Source organism: Pagrus major, chromosome 18 (assembly GCF_040436345.1).
Source record: "Pagrus major chromosome 18, Pma_NU_1.0".
Taxonomy (NCBI): Eukaryota; Metazoa; Chordata; class Actinopteri; order Spariformes; family Sparidae; genus Pagrus; species Pagrus major.
In genome coordinates this window covers 12,033,011-12,054,634 of record NC_133232.1, presented here as the reverse complement: position 1 = coordinate 12,054,634, position 21,624 = coordinate 12,033,011, and the positions used below count along the sequence as shown (strand labels likewise).

Genomic DNA, 21,624 nt, shown 5'->3' with positions numbered 1-21,624 from the left:
GGACCCTTCTGACAAAAAGTTATTAAAAGAATTTTGATATGCCAAAGAATACTCAAGTTATTAAATAACAACTTCCTGTGGATTCGGGTCACAACAGGAAGTGTTGCATATCTCCACATTGGTGTGTCCGAATGACGTGAAACTCAGGATACTACTTCCCCATGAGCCCCTAAGGCTCTGTGCCAAATGTTGGCCCATGACCACTAGGTGGCGCTATTTAAATTGAAGTATTTTATATCTTGACATCGGTTGGTCGGATTAACACAAAACTTGGTACACTGATTGCCAATGTCCTCCTGAGGTTAACTGATGAAGGTGTTACCGATCTGACACTAGGTGGCGCTCTGGTGGCAGTTTCATTTTATAATTGGCACTGTGCCCACACCATAACACTTATGGATATGAAACTGATTGGGGTGGTATAGACTGGCATCTGTAACTCACACACCAAAAATCACCAGCAGGTGGCGCTATTATCAAGAAAAAACGTTTTTTGCTAATTACTCCCACATAATATGGTGCACATTGTTAAACATTATATCTATATGTTCCCTGAATACAGCCGAACCGTGTGATGTAGGCCACGCCCACATTCGCACTGAATTTCCATTCGCAAATTCGCCAAATGTCGCAAACCTACTTTTTCGAACTCCTCCCAGGCAATTTTTCCCATTTGCACCAAACTTTGCACACAGCATCTGTGGACCCTCCTGACAAAAAGTTATTAAAAGAAATGTGCTAGTCCACACAACGCCCAAAATATAAAACAACAATTTCCTGCGCATTGTAGTCAAACAGACATTCTTGTGTATCTTGATGAAATACAGTCCGATGAACACAAAACTTTTGGCAATTGTGTTCCATGACACGATGAGCATTTCTACAAAATTTCGTGCAAATCGACCAATAGGTGGCGCTTTTATTGCTAAATGACGAAATGACAACTGGACTGCCATCAGTTTTGATTCCTCTATGGAAGTTGTTGCATGAACAAGCCCCAACAGCAACATGTAACAACAGCAGCATGTAACGACGGCTATCAGTTAAGACATGCGCGCACAATAACGGGGCATTGGGTCCGGGTAAGGAGCACGCCCCGACGGCAGCACGCCCCGACCCGCGTGGACTGCGAGGGCCCGTTCATCGCTGCTTGCAGCTTTAATTATTATTATTCTCCTTCTTCCTCACAAAGGATCGCATATTTGGCAGCCGCAACATACCCCAAAACTCACCAAACTTGGAATATAGATCAGACCTGGCGAAAAATTTTATAATCTGTTGTCGTTGTGAATTTTGACCACTAGGTGGCGCTATAATCAAGGACAGTGCGTTTTGGCGAATAACTCCCATATACTTTGTCGCACATTCAAAAACCTTACATCCACGCATTCAGTGAATTTTGCTGAGTCTTCTGATATAGGCCACGCCCATTTCCGCCCCAGGTTTTTTTTCCGCAAATTCGCAAAATGTCGAAAACCTACTTTTTCGAACTCCTCCCAGGAAATTTCACCGATTTGCATGAAACTTTGCACACAACATCTGTGGACCCTTCTGACAAAAAGTTATTAAAAGAATTTTGGAATTTCAAGTAATACTCAAGTTATTACATAACAACTTCCTGCAGATTTCGTTCCAAACAGGAAGTGTTGCATATCTCCACATTGGTGTGTCCAAATGACATGAAACTCAGGATACTACTTCCCCATGAGCCCATAAGGCTCTGTGCAAAATTTTGGTGGATGACCACTAGGTGGCGCTCTTTAAATTGAAGTATTTTATATCTCCACATCGGTGGGTCGAATTAACACAAAACTTGGTACACTCATTGCCAATGCCCTCCTGAGGATAGCTGACAAAGGGGTTACCGATCTGACACTAGATGGCGCTCTGGTGGCAGTTTCTTTTTATATTTGGCACTGTGCCCACACCATAACACTTATGGACATGAAATTCATAGGCGTGGTATAGACTGGCCCCTGTAACTCACACACCAAAAATGTTCCATGGCACGATGAGCATTTCTTCGACGTTTTTCAAACATCTCCTAGCTCTGGCCTACGTTCACCTAGAAACACCATTCAAACTTTAAAATGTAGGCACGGGTCTTGTCTATTTAAGTCGTATTTGAACTTTTTTCCCACAATGTTTCGTTTTTGAACTGTGACCCTTTAATGATGCTGAGTGAATTTTAAAGAATTTTGAAAATTTTAGTTTTTTCAATGATTGTGTATTGCGGAATGTTCGTGCAGAACCAACTGCCAGAGTGTGGGAGACTCAAAAAAAACTCTCAGAAATTCTCTTTCTCTGACGATCCCAGCCACAAATTACACAGTAGAAATGTGATTTTTTCACAGAGTTGTAGCCACACTTGTCTTCTTTCTCCCAATGTGTCTTCTTTATCAGTAGGATTTACGGTTTTTGATTTATCTGCCCCTAACCAACAAGAGTAGCTCTCAACTGTTCCATTTACTCCAATGTTAATCGGGAGGAGGATTTTCCAGGATTTTCCAAACTGCACCTGTTTTGAACTCGCTCCTATTACCACATTTTAGAAGCTAGGACCACAAAAAATTATGGCTGTGTTCTTTAAGGCCTTTCTGGCTTGACGGTGAAGAAATTTTGCCGATATCATGTTTGGTTTTGAAGATATAGCAGTAGTTTGAAGTCCTACTTCTGAGCCAGAAATCACTCTCAGATCAGCTCTGTCACAGACAGCAGCTGTGGTCACAGGCCATTGCTAGGGAGTTCCGACAACCATCACCGTAGCAACTGAGATCAACTGGGCCAACAGAGACACACAATTAATATTCCCCGTCTTGGAATATAGATCAGACCTGGCGAAAAATTTTATAATCTGTTGTCATTGTGAACTTTCACCAGTTAAGACATGCGCGCACAATAACGGGGCAATGGGTTCGGGAAAGGAGCACGCCCCGACAGCAGCACGCCCCGACCCGCGTGGACTGCGAGGGCCCGTTCATCGCTGCTTGCAGCTTTAATTATTATTATTATTCTCCTTCTTCCTCACAAAGGATCGCATATTTGGCGGCCGCAACATACCCCAAAACTCACCAAACTTGGAATATAGATCAGACCTGGCGAAAAATTTTATAATCTGTTGTCGTTGTGAATTTTCACCACTAGGTGGCGCTATAATCAAGGACAGTGCGTTTTGGCTAATAACTCCCATATACTTTGTCGCACATTCAAAAACCTTACATCCACGCATTCAGTGAATTCTGCTGAGTCTTCTGATATAGGCCACGCCCATTTCCGCCCCAGGTTTTTTTTCCGCAAATTCGCAAAATGTCGAAAACCTACTTTTTCGAACTCCTCCCAGGAAATTTCACCGATTTGCATGAAACTTTGCACACAACATCTGTGGACCCTTCTGACAAAAAGTTATTAAAAGAATTTTGGAATTTCAAGTAATACTCAAGTTATTACATAACAACTTCCTGCAGATTTCGTTCCAAACAGGAAGTGTTGCATATATCCACATTGGTGTGTCCAAATGACATGAAACTCAGGATACTACTTCCCCATGAGCCCATAAGGCTCTGTGCAAAATTTTGGTGGATGACCACTAGGTGGCGCTCTTTAAATTGAAGTATTTTATATCTCCACATCGGTGGGTCGAATTAACACAAAACTTGGTACACTCATTGCCAATGCCCTCCTGAGGATAGCTGACAAAGGGGTTACCGATCTGACACTAGATGGCGCTCTGGTGGCAGTTTCTTTTTATATTTGGCACTGTGCCCACACCATAACACTTATGGACATGAAATTCATAGGCGTGGTATAGACTGGCATCTGTAACTCACACACCAAAAATGTTCCATGGCACGATGAGCATTTCTTCGACGTTTTTCAAACATCTCCTAGCTCTGGCCTACGTTCACCTAGAAACACCATTCAAACTTTAAAATGTAGGCACGGGTCTTGTCTATTTAAGTCGTATTTGAACTTTTTTCCCACAATGTTTCGTTTTTGAACTGTGACCCTTTAATGATGCTGAGTGAATTTTAAAGAATTTTGAAAATTTTAGTTTTTTCAATGATTGTGTATTGCGGAATGTTCGTGCAGAACCAACTGCCAGAGTGTGGGAGACTCAAAAAAAACTCTCAGAAATTCTCTTTCTCTGACGATCCCAGCCACAAATTACACAGTAGAAATGTGATTTTTTCACAGAGTTGTAGCCACACTTGTCTTCTTTCTCCCAATGTGTCTTCTTTATCAGTAGGATTTACGGTTTTTGATTTATCTGCCCCTAACCAACAAGAGTAGCTCTCAACTGTTCCATTTACTCCAATGTTAATCGGGAGGAGGATTTTTCAGGATTTTCCAAACTGCACCTGTTTTGAACTCGCTCCTATTACCACATTTTAGAAGCTAGGACCACAAAAAATTATGGCTGTGTTCTTTAAGGCCTTTCTGGCTTGACGGTGAAGAAATTTTGCCGATATCATGTTTGGTTTTGAAGATATAGCAGTAGTTTGAAGTCCTACTTCTGAGCCAGAAATCACTCTCAGATCAGCTCTGTCACAGACAGCAGCTGTGGTCACAGGCCATTGCTAGGGAGTTCCGACAACCATCACCGTAGCAACTGAGATCAACTGGGCCAACAGAGACACACAATTAATATTCCCCCTGTCTTGGAATATAGATCAGACCTGGCGAAAAATTTTATAATCTGTTGTCATTGTGAACTTTCACCAGTTAAGACATGCGCGCACAATAACGGGGCAATGGGTTCGGGAAAGGAGCACGCCCCGACAGCAGCACGCCCCGACCCGCGTGGACTGCGAGGGCCCGTTCATCGCTGCTTGCAGCTTTAATTAGGGCCCGAGCACGGAACTCCGTGCGAGGACCTATTGAAATCGTAAGAATTCTTATTATTATTATTATTATTCTCCTTCTTCCTCACAAAGGATCGCATATTTGGCGGCCGCAACATACCCCAAAACTCACCAAACTTGGAATATAGATCAGACCTGGCGAAAAATTTTATAATCTGTTGTCGTTGTGAATTTTCAGCACTAGGTGGCGCTATAATCAAGGACAGTGCGTTTTGGCTAATAACTCCCATATACTTTGTCGCACATTCAAAAACCTTACATCCACGCATTCAGTGAATTCTGCTGAGTCTTCTGATATAGGCCACGCCCATTTCCGCCCCAGGTTTTTTTTCCGCAAATTCGCAAAATGTCGAAAACCTACTTTTTCGAACTCCTCCCAGGAAATTTCACCGATTTGCATGAAACTTTGCACACAACATCTGTGGACCCTTCTGACAAAAAGTTATTAAAAGAATTTTGGAATTTCAAATAATACTCAAGTTATTACATAACAACTTCCTGCAGATTTCGTTCCAAACAGGAAGTGTTGCATATCTCCACATTGGTGTGTCCAAATGACATGAAACTCAGGATACTACTTCCCCATGAGCCCATAAGGCTCTGTGCAAAATTTTGGTGGATGACCACTAGGTGGCGCTCTTTAAATTGAAGTATTTTATATCTCCACATCGGTGGGTCGAATTAACACAAAACTTGGTACACTCATTGCCAATGCCCTCCTGAGGATAGCTGACAAAGGGGTTACCGATCTGACACTAGATGGCGCTCTGGTGGCAGTTTCTTTTTATATTTGGCACTGTGCCCACACCATAACACTTATGGACATGAAATTCATAGGCGTGGTATAGACTGGCCCCTGTAACTCACACACCAAAAATGTTCCATGGCACGATGAGCATTTCTTCGACGTTTTTCAAACATCTCCTAGCTCTGGCCTACGTTCACCTAGAAACACCATTCAAACTTTAAAATGTAGGCACGGGTCTTGTCTATTTAAGTCGTATTTGAACTTTTTTCCCACAATGTTTCGTTTTTGAACTGTGACCCTTTAATGATGCTGAGTGAATTTTAAAGAATTTTGAAAATTTTAGTTTTTTCAATGATTGTGTATTGCGGAATGTTCGTGCAGAACCAACTGCCAGAGTGTGGGAGACTCAAAAAAAAACTCTCAGAAATTCTCTTTCTCTGACGATCCCAGCCACAAATTACACAGTAGAAATGTGATTTTTTCACAGAGTTGTAGCCACACTTGTCTTCTTTCTCCCAATGTGTCTTCTTTATCAGTAGGATTTACGGTTTTTGATTTATCTGCCCCTAACCAACAAGAGTAGCTCTCAACTGTTCCATTTACTCCAATGTTAATCGGGAGGAGGATTTTCCAGGATTTTCCAAACTGCACCTGTTTTGAACTCGCTCCTATTACCACATTTTAGAAGCTAGGACCACAAAAAATTATGGCTGTGTTCTTTAAGGCCTTTCTGGCTTGACGGTGAAGAAATTTTGCCGATATCATGTTTGGTTTTGAAGATATAGCAGTAGTTTGAAGTCCTACTTCTGAGCCAGAAATCACTCTCAGATCAGTTCTGTCACAGACAGCAGCTGTGGTCACAGGCCATTGCTAGGGAGTTCCGACAACCATCACCGTAGCAACTGAGATCAACTGGGCCAACAGAGACACACAATTAATATTCCCCCTGTCTTGGAATATAGATCAGACCTGGCGAAAAATTTTATAATCTGTTGTCATTGTGAACTTTCACCAGTTAAGACATGCGCGCACAATAACGGGGCAATGGGTTCGGGTAAGGAGCACGCCCCGACAGCAGCACGCCCCGACCCGCGTGGACTGCGAGGGCCCGTTCATCGCTGCTTGCAGCTTTAATTATTATTATTTTTCTTTTTCCCAAATGATCGCATTTTTCACTGCCTGAACATACCCCAAAACGCATCAAACTTGGAATATATGTCACACCTGGTGAAAAATTTTATAATCTGTTGTCATTCTGAATTTTCACCACTAGGTGGCGCTACAATCAAGGCAAGTGTGTTTTGGCTAATAACATCCACATACTTTGTCGCACATTCAAAAACCTTACATCCACGCGTTCAGTGAATTGTGCTGAATCTCCTGATATAGGCCACGCCCATTTCCGCCTACCGTTTTTTTTCGCTAGCTCGCGAAATGTTGAAAACCTACTTTTTCGAACTCCTCCCAGGCAATTTCACCGATTTGCACCAAACTTTGCAGACGGCATCTGTGGACCCTTCTGACAAAAAGTTATTAAAAGAATATTGATATACCAAAGATTACTCAAGTTATTAAATAACAACTTCCTGTAAAATCGGGTCAAAACAGGAAGTGTTGCATATCTCCACATTGGTTTGTCCAAATGACGTCACACTCAGGATACTACTTCCCCATGAGCCTCTAAGGCTCTGGGCAAAATCTTGGCCCATGACCGCTAGGTGGCGCTATTTAAATTGAAGTATTTTATATCTCAACATCGGTTGGTCGGATTAACACAAAACTTGGTACACTCATTGCCAATGCCCTCCTGAGGATAGCTGACAAAGGGGTTACCGATCTGACACTAGGTGGCGCTCTGGTGGCAGTTTCTTTTTAGATTTGGCACTGTGCCCACACCATAACACTTATGGATATGAAATTCATAGGGGTGGTATAGACTGGCATCTGTAACTCACACACCAAAAATGACCAGCAGGTGGCGCTATTATCAAGAAAAAACGTTTTTTGCTAATTACTCCCACATAATATGGTGCACATTGTTAAACATTATATCTACGTGTTCCCTGAATACAGCCGAACAGTGTGATGTAGGCCACGCCCACGTTCGCACTGAATTTCCATTTGCAAATTCGCCAAATGTCGCAAACCTACTTTTTCGAACTCCTCCCAGGCAATTTTTCCAATTTGCACCAAACTTTGCACGCAGCATCTCTGGACCCTCCTGACAAAAAGTTATTAAAAGAAATGTGCTAGTCCACAGAACGCCCAAAATATAAAACAACAATTTCCTGCGCATTGTGGTCAAACAGACATTCTTGTGTATCTTGATGAAATACAGTCCGATCAACACAAAACTTTTGGCAATTGTGTTCCATGGCACGATGAGCATTTCTACAAAATTTCGTGCAAATCGACCAATAGGTGGCGCTTTTATTGCTAAATGACGAAATGACAGCTTCACTGCCTTCACTTTCATTTCCTCAATGGAAGTTGTTGCAAGTACAAGCCCCGACAGCAGCATGTCACGACAGCAGCATGTAACGACGGCAGCATGTAACGACGGCAGCATGTAACGACGGCAGCATGCCGCGACGGCAGCACGCCCCGACCCGCGTGGACTGCGAGGGCCCGTTCATCGCTGCTTGCAGCTTTAATTAGGGCCCGAGCAGTGAAACTGCGAGGACCCTATTGTTTTTGTAGTGATTATTATTATTTGTTTTTTTTTTTTTTTTCCTGCCAAAATGATCGCATTTTTCACTGCCTGAATGTGAATGAAAACGCGATTTTATTTGGCAAAGTCATTAGGCTTGGCGAAAAATTTTATAATCTGTTGTCGTTGTGAATGTCCACCACTAGGTGGCGCTACAATCAAGGAAAGTGTGTTTTGCCTAATAACTCCCACATACTTTGTCGCACATTCAAAAACCTTATATCCACGCGTTCAGTGAATCTTGCTGAATCTCCTGATATAGGCCACGCCCATTTCCGCCTACCGTTTTTTTTCGCTAGCTCGCAAAATGTCGCAAACCTACTTTTTCGAACTCCTCCCAGGCAATTTCACCGATTTGCTCCAAACTTTGCACACAGCATCTGTGGACCCTGCTGACAAAAAGTTATTAAAAGAATATTGATATGCCAAAGATTACTCAAGTTATTAAATAACAACTTCCTGTAAAATCGGGTCACAACAGGAAGTGCTGCATATCTCCACATTGGTTTGTCCAAATGACGTCACACTCAGGATACTACTTCCCCATGAGCCTCTAAGGCTCTGTGCAAAATCTTGGCCCATGACCGCTAGGTGGCGCTATTTAAATTGAAGTATTTTATATCTCAACATCGGTTGGTCGGATGAACACAAAACTTGGTACACTCATTGCCACTGCCCTCCTGAGGAAAGCTGACAAAGGAGTTACCGATCTGACACTAGGTGGCGCTCTGGTGGCAGTTTCTTTTTATATTTGGCACTGTGCCCACACCATAACACTTATGGATATGAAATTCATAGGGGTGGTATAGACTGGCCCCTGTAACTCACACACCAAAAATGACCAGCAGGTGGCGCTATTATCAAGAAAAAACGTTTTTTGCTAATTACTCCCACATAATATGGTGCACATTGTTAAACATTATATCTACGTGTTCCCTGAATACAGCCGAACAGTGGGATGTAGGCCACGCCCATGTTCACACTGAATTTCCATTTGCAACTTCGCCAAATGTCGCAAACCTACTTTTTCGAACTCCTCCCAGGCAATTTTTCCAATTTGCACCAAACTTTGCACACAGCATCTCTGGACTCTCCTGACAAAAAGTTATTAAAAGAAATGTGCTAGTCCACAGAACGCCCAAAATATAAAACAACAATTTCCTGCGCATTGTGGTTAAACAGACATTCTTGTGTATCTTGATGAAATACAGTCTGATGAACACAAAACTTTTGGCAATTGTGTTCCATGGCATGATGAGCATTTCTACAAAATTTCGTGCAAATCGACCAATAGGTGGCGCTTTTATTGCTAAATGACGAAATGACAGCTTCACTGCCTTCACTTTCATTTCCTCAATGGAAGTTGTTGCAAGTAGAAGCCCCGACAGCAGCATGTCACGACAGCAACATGCCCCGACAGCAGCATGCCCCGACAGCAGCACGCCCGACAGCAGCACGCCCCGACCCGCGTGGACTGCGAGGGCCCGTTCATCGCTGCTTGCAGCTTTAATTATTATTATTATTTTTATTTTTCCCAAATGATCGCATTTTTCACTGCCTGAACATACCCCAAAACTCATCAAACTTGGAATATATGTCAGACCTGGCGAAAAATTTTATAATCTGTTGTCATTATAAATTTTCACCACTAGGTGGCGCTACAATCAAGGAAAGTGTGTTTTGCCTAATAACACCCATATACTTTGGCGCACGTTCAAAAACCTTATATCCACGCGTTCAGTGAATTGTGCTGAATCTCCTGATATAGGCCACGCCCATTTCCGCCTACCGTTTTTTTTCGCTAGCTCGCAAAATGTCGCAAACCTACTTTTTCGAACTCCTCCCAGGCAATTTCACCAATGTGCATGAAACTTAGCACACAGCATCTGTGGACCCTTCTGACAAAAAGTTATTAAAAGAATTTTGATATTCCAAAGACCACTCAAGTTATTAAATAACAACTTCCTGCAGATTTCGTTCCAAACAGGAAGTCTTGCATATCTCCACATTGGTTTGTCCAAATGACGTGAAACTCAGGATACTACTTACCCATGAGCCCCTAAAGCTCTGTGCAAAATCTTGGCCCATGACCACTAGGTGGCGCTACTTAAATTGAAGTATTTTATATCTCGACATTGGTTGGTCGGATTAACACGAAACTTGGTACACTGATTGCCAATGTCCTCCTGAGGACAACTGACGAAGGTGTTACCGGTCTGACACTAGGTGGCGCTCTGGTGGCAGTTTCATTTTATAATTGGCACTGTGCCCACACCATAACACTTATGGACATGAAACTGATTGGGGTGGTATAGACTGGCGTCTGTAACTCACACACCAAAAATCACCAGCAGGTGGCGCTATTATCAACACAAAGCAGTTTTTGACTAATAACTCCCACATAATTTGTCGGACATTGTTAAACCTTATATCTACGTGTTCCCTGAATTCACCTGAATTGTATGATGTAGGCCACGCCCACGTTCGCACTGAATTTCCATTTGCAAATTCGCCAAATGTCGCAAACCTACTTTTTTGAACTCCTCCCAGGCACTTTCTCCAATTTGCACCAAACTTTGCACGCAGCATCTCTGGACCCTCCTGACAAAAAGTTATTAAAAGAAATGTGCTAGTCCACAGAACGGCCAAAATATAAAACAACAATTTCCTGCGCATTGTGGTCAAACAGACATTCTTGTGTATCTTGATGAAATACAGTCCGATGAACACAAAACTTTTGGCACTTGTGTTCCATGGCACGATGAGCATTTCTACAAAATTTCGTGCAAATCGACCAATAGGTGGCGCTTTTATTGCTAAATGACGAAATGACAGCTTCACTGCCTTCAGTTTTGATTCCTCTATGGAAGTTGTTGCATGAACAAGCCTCGACAGCAGCATGCCCCGACAGCAGCATGCCCCGACGGCAGCACGTCCCGACAGCAGCACGCCCCGACCCGCGTGGACTGCGAGGGCCCGTTCATCGCTGCTTGCAGCTTTAATGATTCTTATTTTTTTTCTTTGTCGCAAATGATCGCATTTTTCACTGCCTGAACATGTATGAAAACGCGATTTTATTTGGCAAACACATTAGGCTTGGTGAAAAATGTTATAATCTGTTGTCGTTCTGAATTTTCACCACTAGGTGGCGCTACAATCAAGGAATGTGCGTTTTGGCTAATAACTACCATATACTTTGTCGCACATTCAAAAACCTTATATCCACGCGTTCAGTGAATTGTGCTGCATCTCAAGATATAGGCCACGCCCATTTCCGCCTACCGTTTTTTTTCGCTAGCTCGCGAAATGTCGCAAACCTACTTTTTCGAACTCCTCCCAGGCAATTTCACCGATTTGCACCAAACTTTGCACACAGCATCTGTGGACCCTCCTGACAAAAAGTTATTAAAAGATTTTTGATATTCCGAAGAATACTCAAGTTATTAAATAACAACTTCCTGTAGATTAGGGTCAAAACAGGAAGTGTTACATATCTCCACAATGGTGTGTCCAAATGACATAAAACTCAGGATACTACTTCCACATGAGCCCCTTCGGCTCTGTGCAAAATTTTGGCCGATGACCACGAGGTGGCGCTCTTTAAATTGAACTATTTTATATCTCCACATCGGTTGGTCGGATTAACACAAAACTTGGTACACTCATTGCCAATGCCATCCTGAGGATTGGTGACAAAGGTGTTACCGATCTGACATTAGGTGGCGCTCTGGTGGCAGTCTAATTTAAGATTTGGCAATGTGCCCACACCATAACACTTATGGATATGAAATTCATAGGGGTGGTATAGACTGGCCCCTGTAACTCACACACCAAACATGACCAGCAGATGGTGCTGTTATCAACACATCCCTGCATTCAGCTGAATTGTGTGATGTAGGCCATGCCCACTTTCGCGCTAAATTTCCATTCGCAAAACGTCGCAAACCTACTTTTTCGAACTCCTCCCAGGCAATTTCTCCGATTTGCACCAAACTTTGCACACAGCATCTATGGACGCTCCTGACAAAAAGTTATTAAAACAATTGTGATAGTCCAAAGAACGCCCAAAATATAAAACAACAATTTCCTGCACATTGTGGTCAAACAGACAGTCTTGCATATCTTGACCAAATACAGTTCTATTACCACAAAACTTTTGCTCATTGTGTTTCATGGCCCGATGACGGTTTCTGCAAAATTCCATGCAAATCGGCCAATGGGTGGCGCTTTTATTGCTAAATGACGAAAGAACGGCTTGACTGCCTTCACTTTTCATTGTAAATTCAGGCTTTCTCCAACAGACGGCAGTGCTGCCTTGCTAATGGATACAAACCTCTCTTTAAGAGTCTGTAGGGTCACATAGTGTAGTTGTCTCATTATTTGTTCTTCATGTACATTGCAGGGAGTTCTTCCAACTTCAGCGTACATTATTTACTACCGGCAGGAGTAGCCCACCCAAACACGGACAGTTAAGACATGCGTACACAATAATTGGGCAATGGGGCCGGGTAAGCAGCACACCCCGACAGCAGCACGCCCCGACGCGCGTGGACTGTGAGGGCCCGTTCATCGCTGCTTGTAGCTTTAATTTATTTTGTTTTTATCATAGCCCTATGTTCTTTTGACTATATTTTACATACTACTACATACATACTACATATTAGTTTTATAAACTTTTTAAATCAAGTTTTACATGCAATATTTTATTTCATCATTATTTTCATCTCTTATTCTTTATTTATTATTTGACTTTTCATTTTATTGCAAGTGGTGTGCATTAGTCTCTAAACCTTTTTTACATCATGTTTTTTCAATCACTTGTAAAGCACTTTTAATTGCATTTTGATTTGTTTGAAAGGTGCTATATAAATAAAGTTTGATTGATTGATAGTAGCAATGTTTATGTAAAATTATAGCCAAATTCATATTTTGTGAAGTCACACTGACATTGACTTTTGACCACAAAAATCTAATCAGTTCATCCTTTTGAAATTTGAAAAAAAAAAAGAAAAACCCTGCTGAAGTACAGGAAAACCCAGGAGATTTGCTCATTTTTGTCAAGGAAGGGAGAGTGCTCAAACATGATATTTAAGAGAGCAGACTAACATTGCAGCAGGAACTCATCCACGTATCCCAAATGAAGCGTCTCAAACTGAGGAAACTCTAGTTCAGCCATTTTGAGAGCCGAGAAGACCCCATCTTTTGTCAGTGAAGGCTGGATACGCAGTTCATGTAGCCTGTTAAACACACAGAAATTATGTAATTAAATGCATGTAAAGTCGTGGTTAAACATTTACATACACTTGTGATGAACATGTATATCATGGCAGTCTTGAGTTTCAATGATTTCTACAACTCTTTTGACACAAAGTAGTATGTGTTCCACTCATTCCATCACAGAAAAAAAACATTCATGAAGTTTCGCTCAAATTTGCATTTATTAAATGTCTTCTAAAAATGTGACCAACTGCTGGATCAAAAATATACATACAGTAACTTCTTTGTAGCATGGCTTCTTAACTTCTTCAGAGCGATTCTGATTGATAACAGCTGATGACTTTTCTGGGCCCATTTTAATAGGGCTTGTTTGATACACCCAGTAGACTCAGGCACAAATACTACATTGGGATAGTCTAAGGAGCGCAGCATTGATCTGAAAGAGAACATTACTGATTTGAACAAGTCAGAAAAGTCACTCAAAGCAGTTACAGGTCCAAAGATTAACTGTGCAAACAACTGTTTGTAAGTATAAAGTGCATGGCACAGTTGTGTCACTGCCATGATCAGGAAGAAAACACAAATTAAAGCTGCAAGCAGCGATGAACGGGCCCTCGCAGTCCACGCGCGTCGGGGCGTACTGCTGTCGCGGCATGCTGCCGTCGTTACGTGCTGCTGTCGGGGCTTGTTCATGCAACAACTTCCGTTGAGGAATCAAAAGTGAAGGCAGTCAAGCTGTTATTTAGTCATTTAGCAATAAAAGCGCCCCCTATTGGCCGATTTGCACCAAATTTGTCAGAAATCGTCATGTGGCCATGGAACACAACTGGGAAAAGTTTTGTGTTAATCGGACTGTATTTCATCAAGATACACAAGAATGTCTGTTTGACCACAATGTGCAGGAAATTGTTGTTTTATATTTTGGGCGTTCTGTGGACTAGCACATTTCTTTCAATAACTTTTTGTCAGGAGGGTCCACAGATGCTGCGTGCAAAGTTTGGTGCAAATAGGAGAAATTGTCTGGGAGGAGTTCGAAAATGTAGGTTTGTGACATTTTGCGCATTTGCGAATGGAAATTTTGCGCAAAAGTGGGCGTGGCCTACATCATACAATTCAGGTGAATTCAGGGAACACGTAGATATAAGGTTTAACAATGTCCGACAAATTATGTGGGAGTTATTAGTCAAAAACTGCTTTGTGTTGATAATAGCGCCACCTGTTGGTCATTTTTGGTGTGTGAGTTACAGGGCCAGTCTATACCACCCCTATGAATTTCATATCCATAAGTGTTATGGTGTGGGCACAGTGCCAAATATAAAAAGAAACTGCCACCAAAGTGGCACCTAGTGTCAGATCTGTCACCCCTTTGTCAGCTATCCTCAGGAGGGCATTGGCAATGAGTGTACCAAGTTTTGTGTTAATCCGACCAACCGATGTCGAGATATAAAATAGTTCAATTTAAAGAGCACCACCTAGTGGTCATCAACCAAAATTTAGCACAGAGCCTTAGGGCCTCATGAGGAAGTAGGATCCTGAGTTTGACGTCATTTGGACAAACCAATGTGGAGATATGCAACACTTCCTGTTTGGAACGAAATCTGCAGGAAGTTGTTATTTAATAACTTGAGTATTTTTTGGAACATCAAAATTCTTTTAATAACTTTTTGTCAGGAGGGTCCACAGATGCTGTGTGCAAAGTTTGGTGCAAATTGGTGAAATTGCCTGGGAGGAGGTCGAAAAAGTAGGTTTGCGAAATTTCGCGAGCTAGTGAAAAAAAACGCCAGGCGGAAATGGGCGTGGCCTATATCCGGAGATTCAGCACAATTCACTGAACGCGTGGATATAAGGTTTTTGAAGGTGCCACAAAGTATGTGGGAGTTATTAGCCAAAACGCACTTTCCTTGATAATAGCGCCACCTAGTGGTGCACGTTCACAACAACAACAGATTATAAAATTTTTCGCCAAGCCTAATGAGTTTGCCAAATAAAATCGTGTTTTCATTAACATTCAGGCAGCGAAAAATGCGATCATTAAGGACAAAGGAAAATAATAATAATCATTCGAAAAACAATAGGGACCTCGCAGGTTCCCTGCTCGGGCCCTAATTATCACCTGCTGCTGAGAGAAAACAGGATGGTCGAGAGTAAACCGAAAACCACCAAAAAGCAAGTCTGCGATGAATTAGAAGCTGCTGGAAGACAGGTGACAGTGTCCAGAGTTAAGTGTGTTTTGCATCAACATGAGCTGAGAGGCTGCCGTGCAAGAAAGAAGCCCTTGTTCCAGATGCAGCAACTTAAAGCTCGACTGAAGTTTGCTGCTGATCACATGGACAAAGAAAACACTTTCTGTGGGAAAACTCTGTGGTCAGATGAAACACCACAATGACCAGGAGGAGAGAAGGTGAGGCCTTTAACCCCAAGAACACCATACCTACTGTCATGCATGGTGGTGGTAGTATTATACTGTGGGGCTGTTTTGCTGCTAGTGGATCTGGTGCTCGAAAGAATGTAAATTGAATAATGAAGAAGGAGGATCTCCAAATTCTTCAAGAAAACCTAAAATCATCAGCCATAAGATTGGGTCTTGGGTGCAGTTGGTTGTTCCAACAGGACAATGATCCCAAACACACATCAAAGTGGTAAAGGAATGGCTAAATTAGGCTAGAATTGAGGTTTTGGAATGGCCCTCTCAAGTCCTGACTTGAACCCCATCGACAACATGTGGACTGTGCTGACGAAACAAGTCCATGCCAGGATGCCAACAAATTTAGTTGAACGTTTTTCCATAATTTAATTAAAAAAGCGAAACTTCCATAAATTCTAGATTCATTACACATAAAGTGAAATATTTCAAGGCTTTTTTGTTTTAATTTTGATGATTACGGCTTACAGCTCATGAAAATCAAAAATCCAGTAGCTCAAAATATCAGAATTTGAAATAAGACCAATCAAAAAAGGATTTATAATACAGAAATGTCAACTTCGTCCGCGTCCATGTCAATTTACTTTTGATGTTCATGAGCTGTAAACCATAATCATCAAAATTAAAACAAAAACAGGCTTGAAATATTTCACTTTATGTGTAATGAATTAAGAATGTTATACAATGTTTCACTTTTTGAATTAAATTACAGGAAAAAAATGAACAGTTCCATGATATTCAAATTTTTTGAGATGCACCTGTATAATAACTTCATTATTGAATCAAACTTCATGAATGTTTTTGTGACAAAGTAGTATGTGTTCCACTCATTCCATCACAGAAAAATGACAGTTGTAGAAATCAGTGGAACTGAAAACTGCCATGATATACATGTTCTTTACAAGTGTGTAAACTCTTGACTACGACTGTATTTATGTTGGTCCCACATTAAGCCATTGCAATAGTAGTTTGCATTTGACAACCTTTTCTGCTTCTGCTTATTAGGTGAAGTTAAAAACATGTTATGTTTTATATTACTTGAATGTTGACAAAAATCATCACAATGTACTCTCGATAAAAATATAAATGCAACACTTGTTTTTTGTGCACTGTTTTTATGCACACAAAAGAATTATTTCTCTCAGATTTTGAGCACAAATTTCAACATTTCTTAAAATCCATCGTAGTGAACACTTCTCCTTTGCCAAGACAATCCCTCCACTTGAGCATGTTTGAGTACTCTGCACCTACGTATACAACATGTAACACTTCTTGCCAATATCCAGAAACTTTGCACAGCCATTGATGAGTGGACCAACATTCCACAGGCCAACAACCTGATCAACTCTGTGCAGAGGAGATGTATCGTACTGCATGAGATTTTCTTGGCAAAGAGTAGGTGCCAAAACATGGATTGTAACAAATTAATGCTTAAAATCTCCTTTGGGAATGAAAAAATTGAAGCAAAAAGACAAGTGTTGGATTCATATGAGTCTACATTTAACCATTATAACTAGGGCTGTCAAAGTTAACACGATAATAACGCGTTAAAGCAAATTCCTCTTAAAAGCGTTTAAAAGATGCGTTTAATTTGCAATTAATCACGATTAATCACGATTAAATATTTTAAATTGATTGACAGCCCTAATTATAACATTAAGTAATGTTATAAAAAGGACTTGTTCATATACAACTTGTGTTTTCCACAAAAGCTGTATATGAACAAGTCTTTTTCTTAGTCGACTTCAGGAACTGATGACTGGCTGAGCACCTGCGAGCAGCAGTGATGATGAGGTAGCCCAAGTCCACTTCTAGAGCATTTTTGCAGGCTCCAAACACAATGGTGTGGAGGTTTCGAAATCCACCTAAAAGTACACATTAACAGCATTAAACAAAACAATGAATTAATCCTACTAACTAGTATTTTCAGTATATCTACAACTCTATAAACAAGTCACTAAATCACTCATCTGGTAAAACCAATACTTAAGGTTGTTTACAAATACATGCTCTCCTCACCTGACCTCCAGCTGTCCTCCACTACATGTTGGATCAGCCCTCCCAGGAAGGGAACTCTCACCAACTCCAGCTGCTCCAGGTTTCGTGCCGATGCTAAACCGGTAACCAGGGGAACATATTTGAGGGAGTTTGTTGGCCCCGCACAGTTCCGCATGACAAAGGTTCTCAGGCTCACACACAGAAAGTCCTTAAAGGGCTGTGGTTTGGTGAGACGGACCCACTTCAGATAAAGGTGGCGCAGCATGGACACACAGGGGATCTCTGGGACATTCACACCTACAACAAACAAACAAACACTATATAAAGTACATAAATAGAGCTATGGTATTTCTGAAACTAGAGCACAGTATGACCTCAAGGGACTTCTGAACTGACAGGAACACTCTTCAGGCCTGCAAATTCATCACAAACCCATGCACTAACAAGAAAAAAGTTGACTTGAATCCAGTGTTTCTGATTCATTTACTCTATTGTATTTCAGCTTTAATGTGGAGGCAGTAGCAGAAACAGTCAGTGTTGTAGTGATGTTCCTACATACCTACTAGATGTAGGGTCTGGATCTTTGCAGTTATGGGGATGGTCAGTTTGTTCTCAGCAGGAATGGGAAAAGCCCCATTGCGGTTGCGGAACTTTCCCAGTATATGAACCTGAGGCATGTAGTTCCATACGGCTTCCACCAGCTCTAGATGTGATGTCTCAACACCCTGAAATGAGGTCAAATAAGATTAGAAATCTCAAGTCACGGTCCACTTACAAGCTTTTTTCATTTAAACCATCTTGGAGTTTTCCCAGTGGATGGATTTTCCTGAGTTGTAATGACAGTAAGTGACTTGTTATGTCCATCTATTGAGGACGACCACATCATGCAGTGGAAAGCTTTGGGAAAATCTAGTACCGTCTATTATAAGCCACACAGCAATACAAAAAGAAATGATGAAAGAGAAAGAATAAGAGACAGAGAGAATTGGGGGGGATATATATGTGTACATTAGGGCTGCTCGATTATGGCAGAAATCATAATCACGATTATTTTGATTGATATTGTAATCACGATTATTAAAGACGATTATTCATTGATTTGAGAACAAGCATTTATTGAACTTTTAACTCTGGTATTTCTTTTAACACGATAAGTTTGAACTGAAAAACAAGAAAAATGCAAATAAATAAGAGAAAAATATATTAATAAAATGAATTAAATAATATGTAAAAATAAAAAACCATAGGTCCATTGTGGTGGCAAAATATAATGCAGCGCAATTCTGCTGAAATGGTGACGTGATGGTAACACATACCGCTTGTCCAATGTGTTAATCAGTTTATTGAACCCCGGGTCGCTAACGGTATTGATAGGACACATGTCTTTGGCAATCATGTATGTGATGGCATCCGTTATTTCTTTATGCCTGCGGGAGCTGGGCGGATATGCGGTGGCATTGGAAAGTGTGTCCTTAATTGAGGACTGTCTGGCGGTGGCAGGAGTCGAGGAGCTTTTCATTTTTGAGTTTTTTTTGTTCCTTCACTGCTTGGTCATGTATTACTCTGTGTGTGGACTTTAAATGGTTACATAAATTGGTCGCGTTCCCTTGAGGTGCAGACACGGTCGCATGACATATCTTTGTTTGTTCCGAGTCAGACTCCTCGAAACCGAAGTGTTTCCACACCACTGAATTCGCTTTACCTTTCTTCCCAACCAAAGGCTGCCTTTCTGCCATCTTCTACCGTCTTCTTCTACACGTTTTTTCCAAACACCCGCTGGCAATCGACACTGGCGTGGCTGAAAGCAAGAATTTTCAGGCGGGGGTGGGGTGGAGCGGAGTGCACAGGTGGAGGTGGAAGGGTTCGCTGCATTTACCACACAAGACACGGCGTGCAGCAAAATGATCGTTTTATTACGATTATCTTGTTTTCATGATCGAGGGAAGCCAAAATCAAAATCGAAATTCAATTAATCGCCCAGCCCTAGTGTACATACTGCTTTTGTACCCTGTGACATTTTGAATCACCTGCCACATATCTTTAGTGCCCATAGGGCAGCTTTTTTTGGGCTCTGGATACAGCCCTCATCTCTCCATTCATCCAGGCCTTCTGGTTGGGGAATGATTTGACTGTGTTTGCGATCACCTCCATCATCAACACATTTGCTGATATATGATGTCACTGAAGATGTATATTCCTCAAGTTTGACTTTGTTATCCTGAATGGTAGTATTCCTGAACATTTGCCAGTCTGTGTACTCAAAATAAACCTTAACTGATGGTTTAACCCTTTTAATAAGAAGGTCTTAAATAGGAAGAAGAAGCAGGGAAATGTGATCTGATAGGCCAAAGTGAGGACGAGGATATTGCCTGTGCCATTCCTTTTCCAAATATCAAATGACTTAACCTGACTTGCCAAAGAAGAAATGACTTGGGACTTACTTGTGACTTGGACCAAATGACTTGAGTTAGAGCTTCTCAAGGTCTGGAGTTGAGTTGGAGTTGGAATTGACTATCAGCTTCTTGCAGATACATAACGTGCCTTGTTGTCTCTCGTACACAATTTCTACAACTTGCGCAAATATGTGGGAGCCAAAAAAAAAACTATCTGCCAAGCGCCACATATGGGCATATTTTTTTTAGTAAAGCTCCTAAGGCTCTCCGCCATGCTGGCAGGTAAATGTTTGTATCCAAATAGTCATGTAATGAAAAAAACTATGCCGACTCTGCCATGACATCTCCGCAACAGGATATCATTCTCACACTACATACTGACCAGCAGACTGGGACAGGCTTGTAGCGCCTCCAGGACTCCAGGTATACTGAAAGCCTCGTAGCCTCTGACTCGTCTCCTCTCCAGGTATCGTGGGTGGAGACCATACAGCTGCTCCAGATCTGGCATTTTCTTCAAAAGGAGCAGAAAGCTGTTGTCCGTAAAGCCTTAACCAAGAAACACAACACAGTTAAAACCTTTTCTCAGTATGTGAAAAAATAAAAAACACATTCACTCCATCCAATTTAATGGATGCAGCAACACAGGAATCATTGTTCAAGATCTACATCAATACTTGCAACCTTCTCACAGCTGCAAAAGAAATCTAATCTCTAAACTGCTTATTACATACTATATACATACAATACGACACAACTCTAAAACCCCAAGGTAAAAATACACAGCATAAACATATCCTCCACATTTGTTAAATGTAATTTCTCAGATGCAACTATTTTTTTATAGCTTTGTCGCATGCCCCGCATGCATTTTTGCACCTTTTTGGTCTGATATCTCAAAGAACATGTCAGAAATTATTAATACTTCACTAGACCCAGAACCTTTATTAAATATTCTTGAGAGTATCTGAAGTTTTAAGAACACTTACCAAAGCCTAAAAAAAATTCCTCTCTTACTGCCTAATCACAGCAAAAAAGCTAAAAAAAACATGTGTAGCATCAACATAATAATATAGGGATTCTCTTTTATGTTTCCATTTATGGTACCATTCACAAAGAGCACAAATATCTCAGCTTTGCGTTAATGGAACAGTGAAATAAGCTGATATACTGTATGCAAATAGTTAACTGGTCCAAATATACTGACCTGCAGGTGTTTCTCTTATTAGATACCACTGCAATTCCCTCTTCACCACACCATTAGACCCCTACAGCTA

The 21,624-nt window shown here is 41.3% G+C and overlaps 1 protein-coding gene across 1 annotated transcript in view; it reads right to left on the bottom strand.

Moving 5' to 3' along the window:
- fbxo38 (F-box protein 38) overlaps nucleotides 1-21,624 on the bottom strand; it is a 94,364-nt gene that overhangs the window by 70,772 nt on the left and 1,968 nt on the right. The window contains exons 4-8 of the mRNA XM_073486445.1: nucleotides 20,733-20,896; nucleotides 18,517-18,682; nucleotides 17,979-18,254; nucleotides 17,731-17,824; nucleotides 13,427-13,557 (exon numbers count right to left, since the gene is read on the bottom strand). Of these exons, the coding sequence (XP_073342546.1) occupies nucleotides 13,427-13,557; nucleotides 17,731-17,824; nucleotides 17,979-18,254; nucleotides 18,517-18,682; nucleotides 20,733-20,896 (831 nt within the window). The remainder of the gene's footprint in view (nucleotides 1-13,426; nucleotides 13,558-17,730; nucleotides 17,825-17,978; nucleotides 18,255-18,516; nucleotides 18,683-20,732; nucleotides 20,897-21,624) is intronic.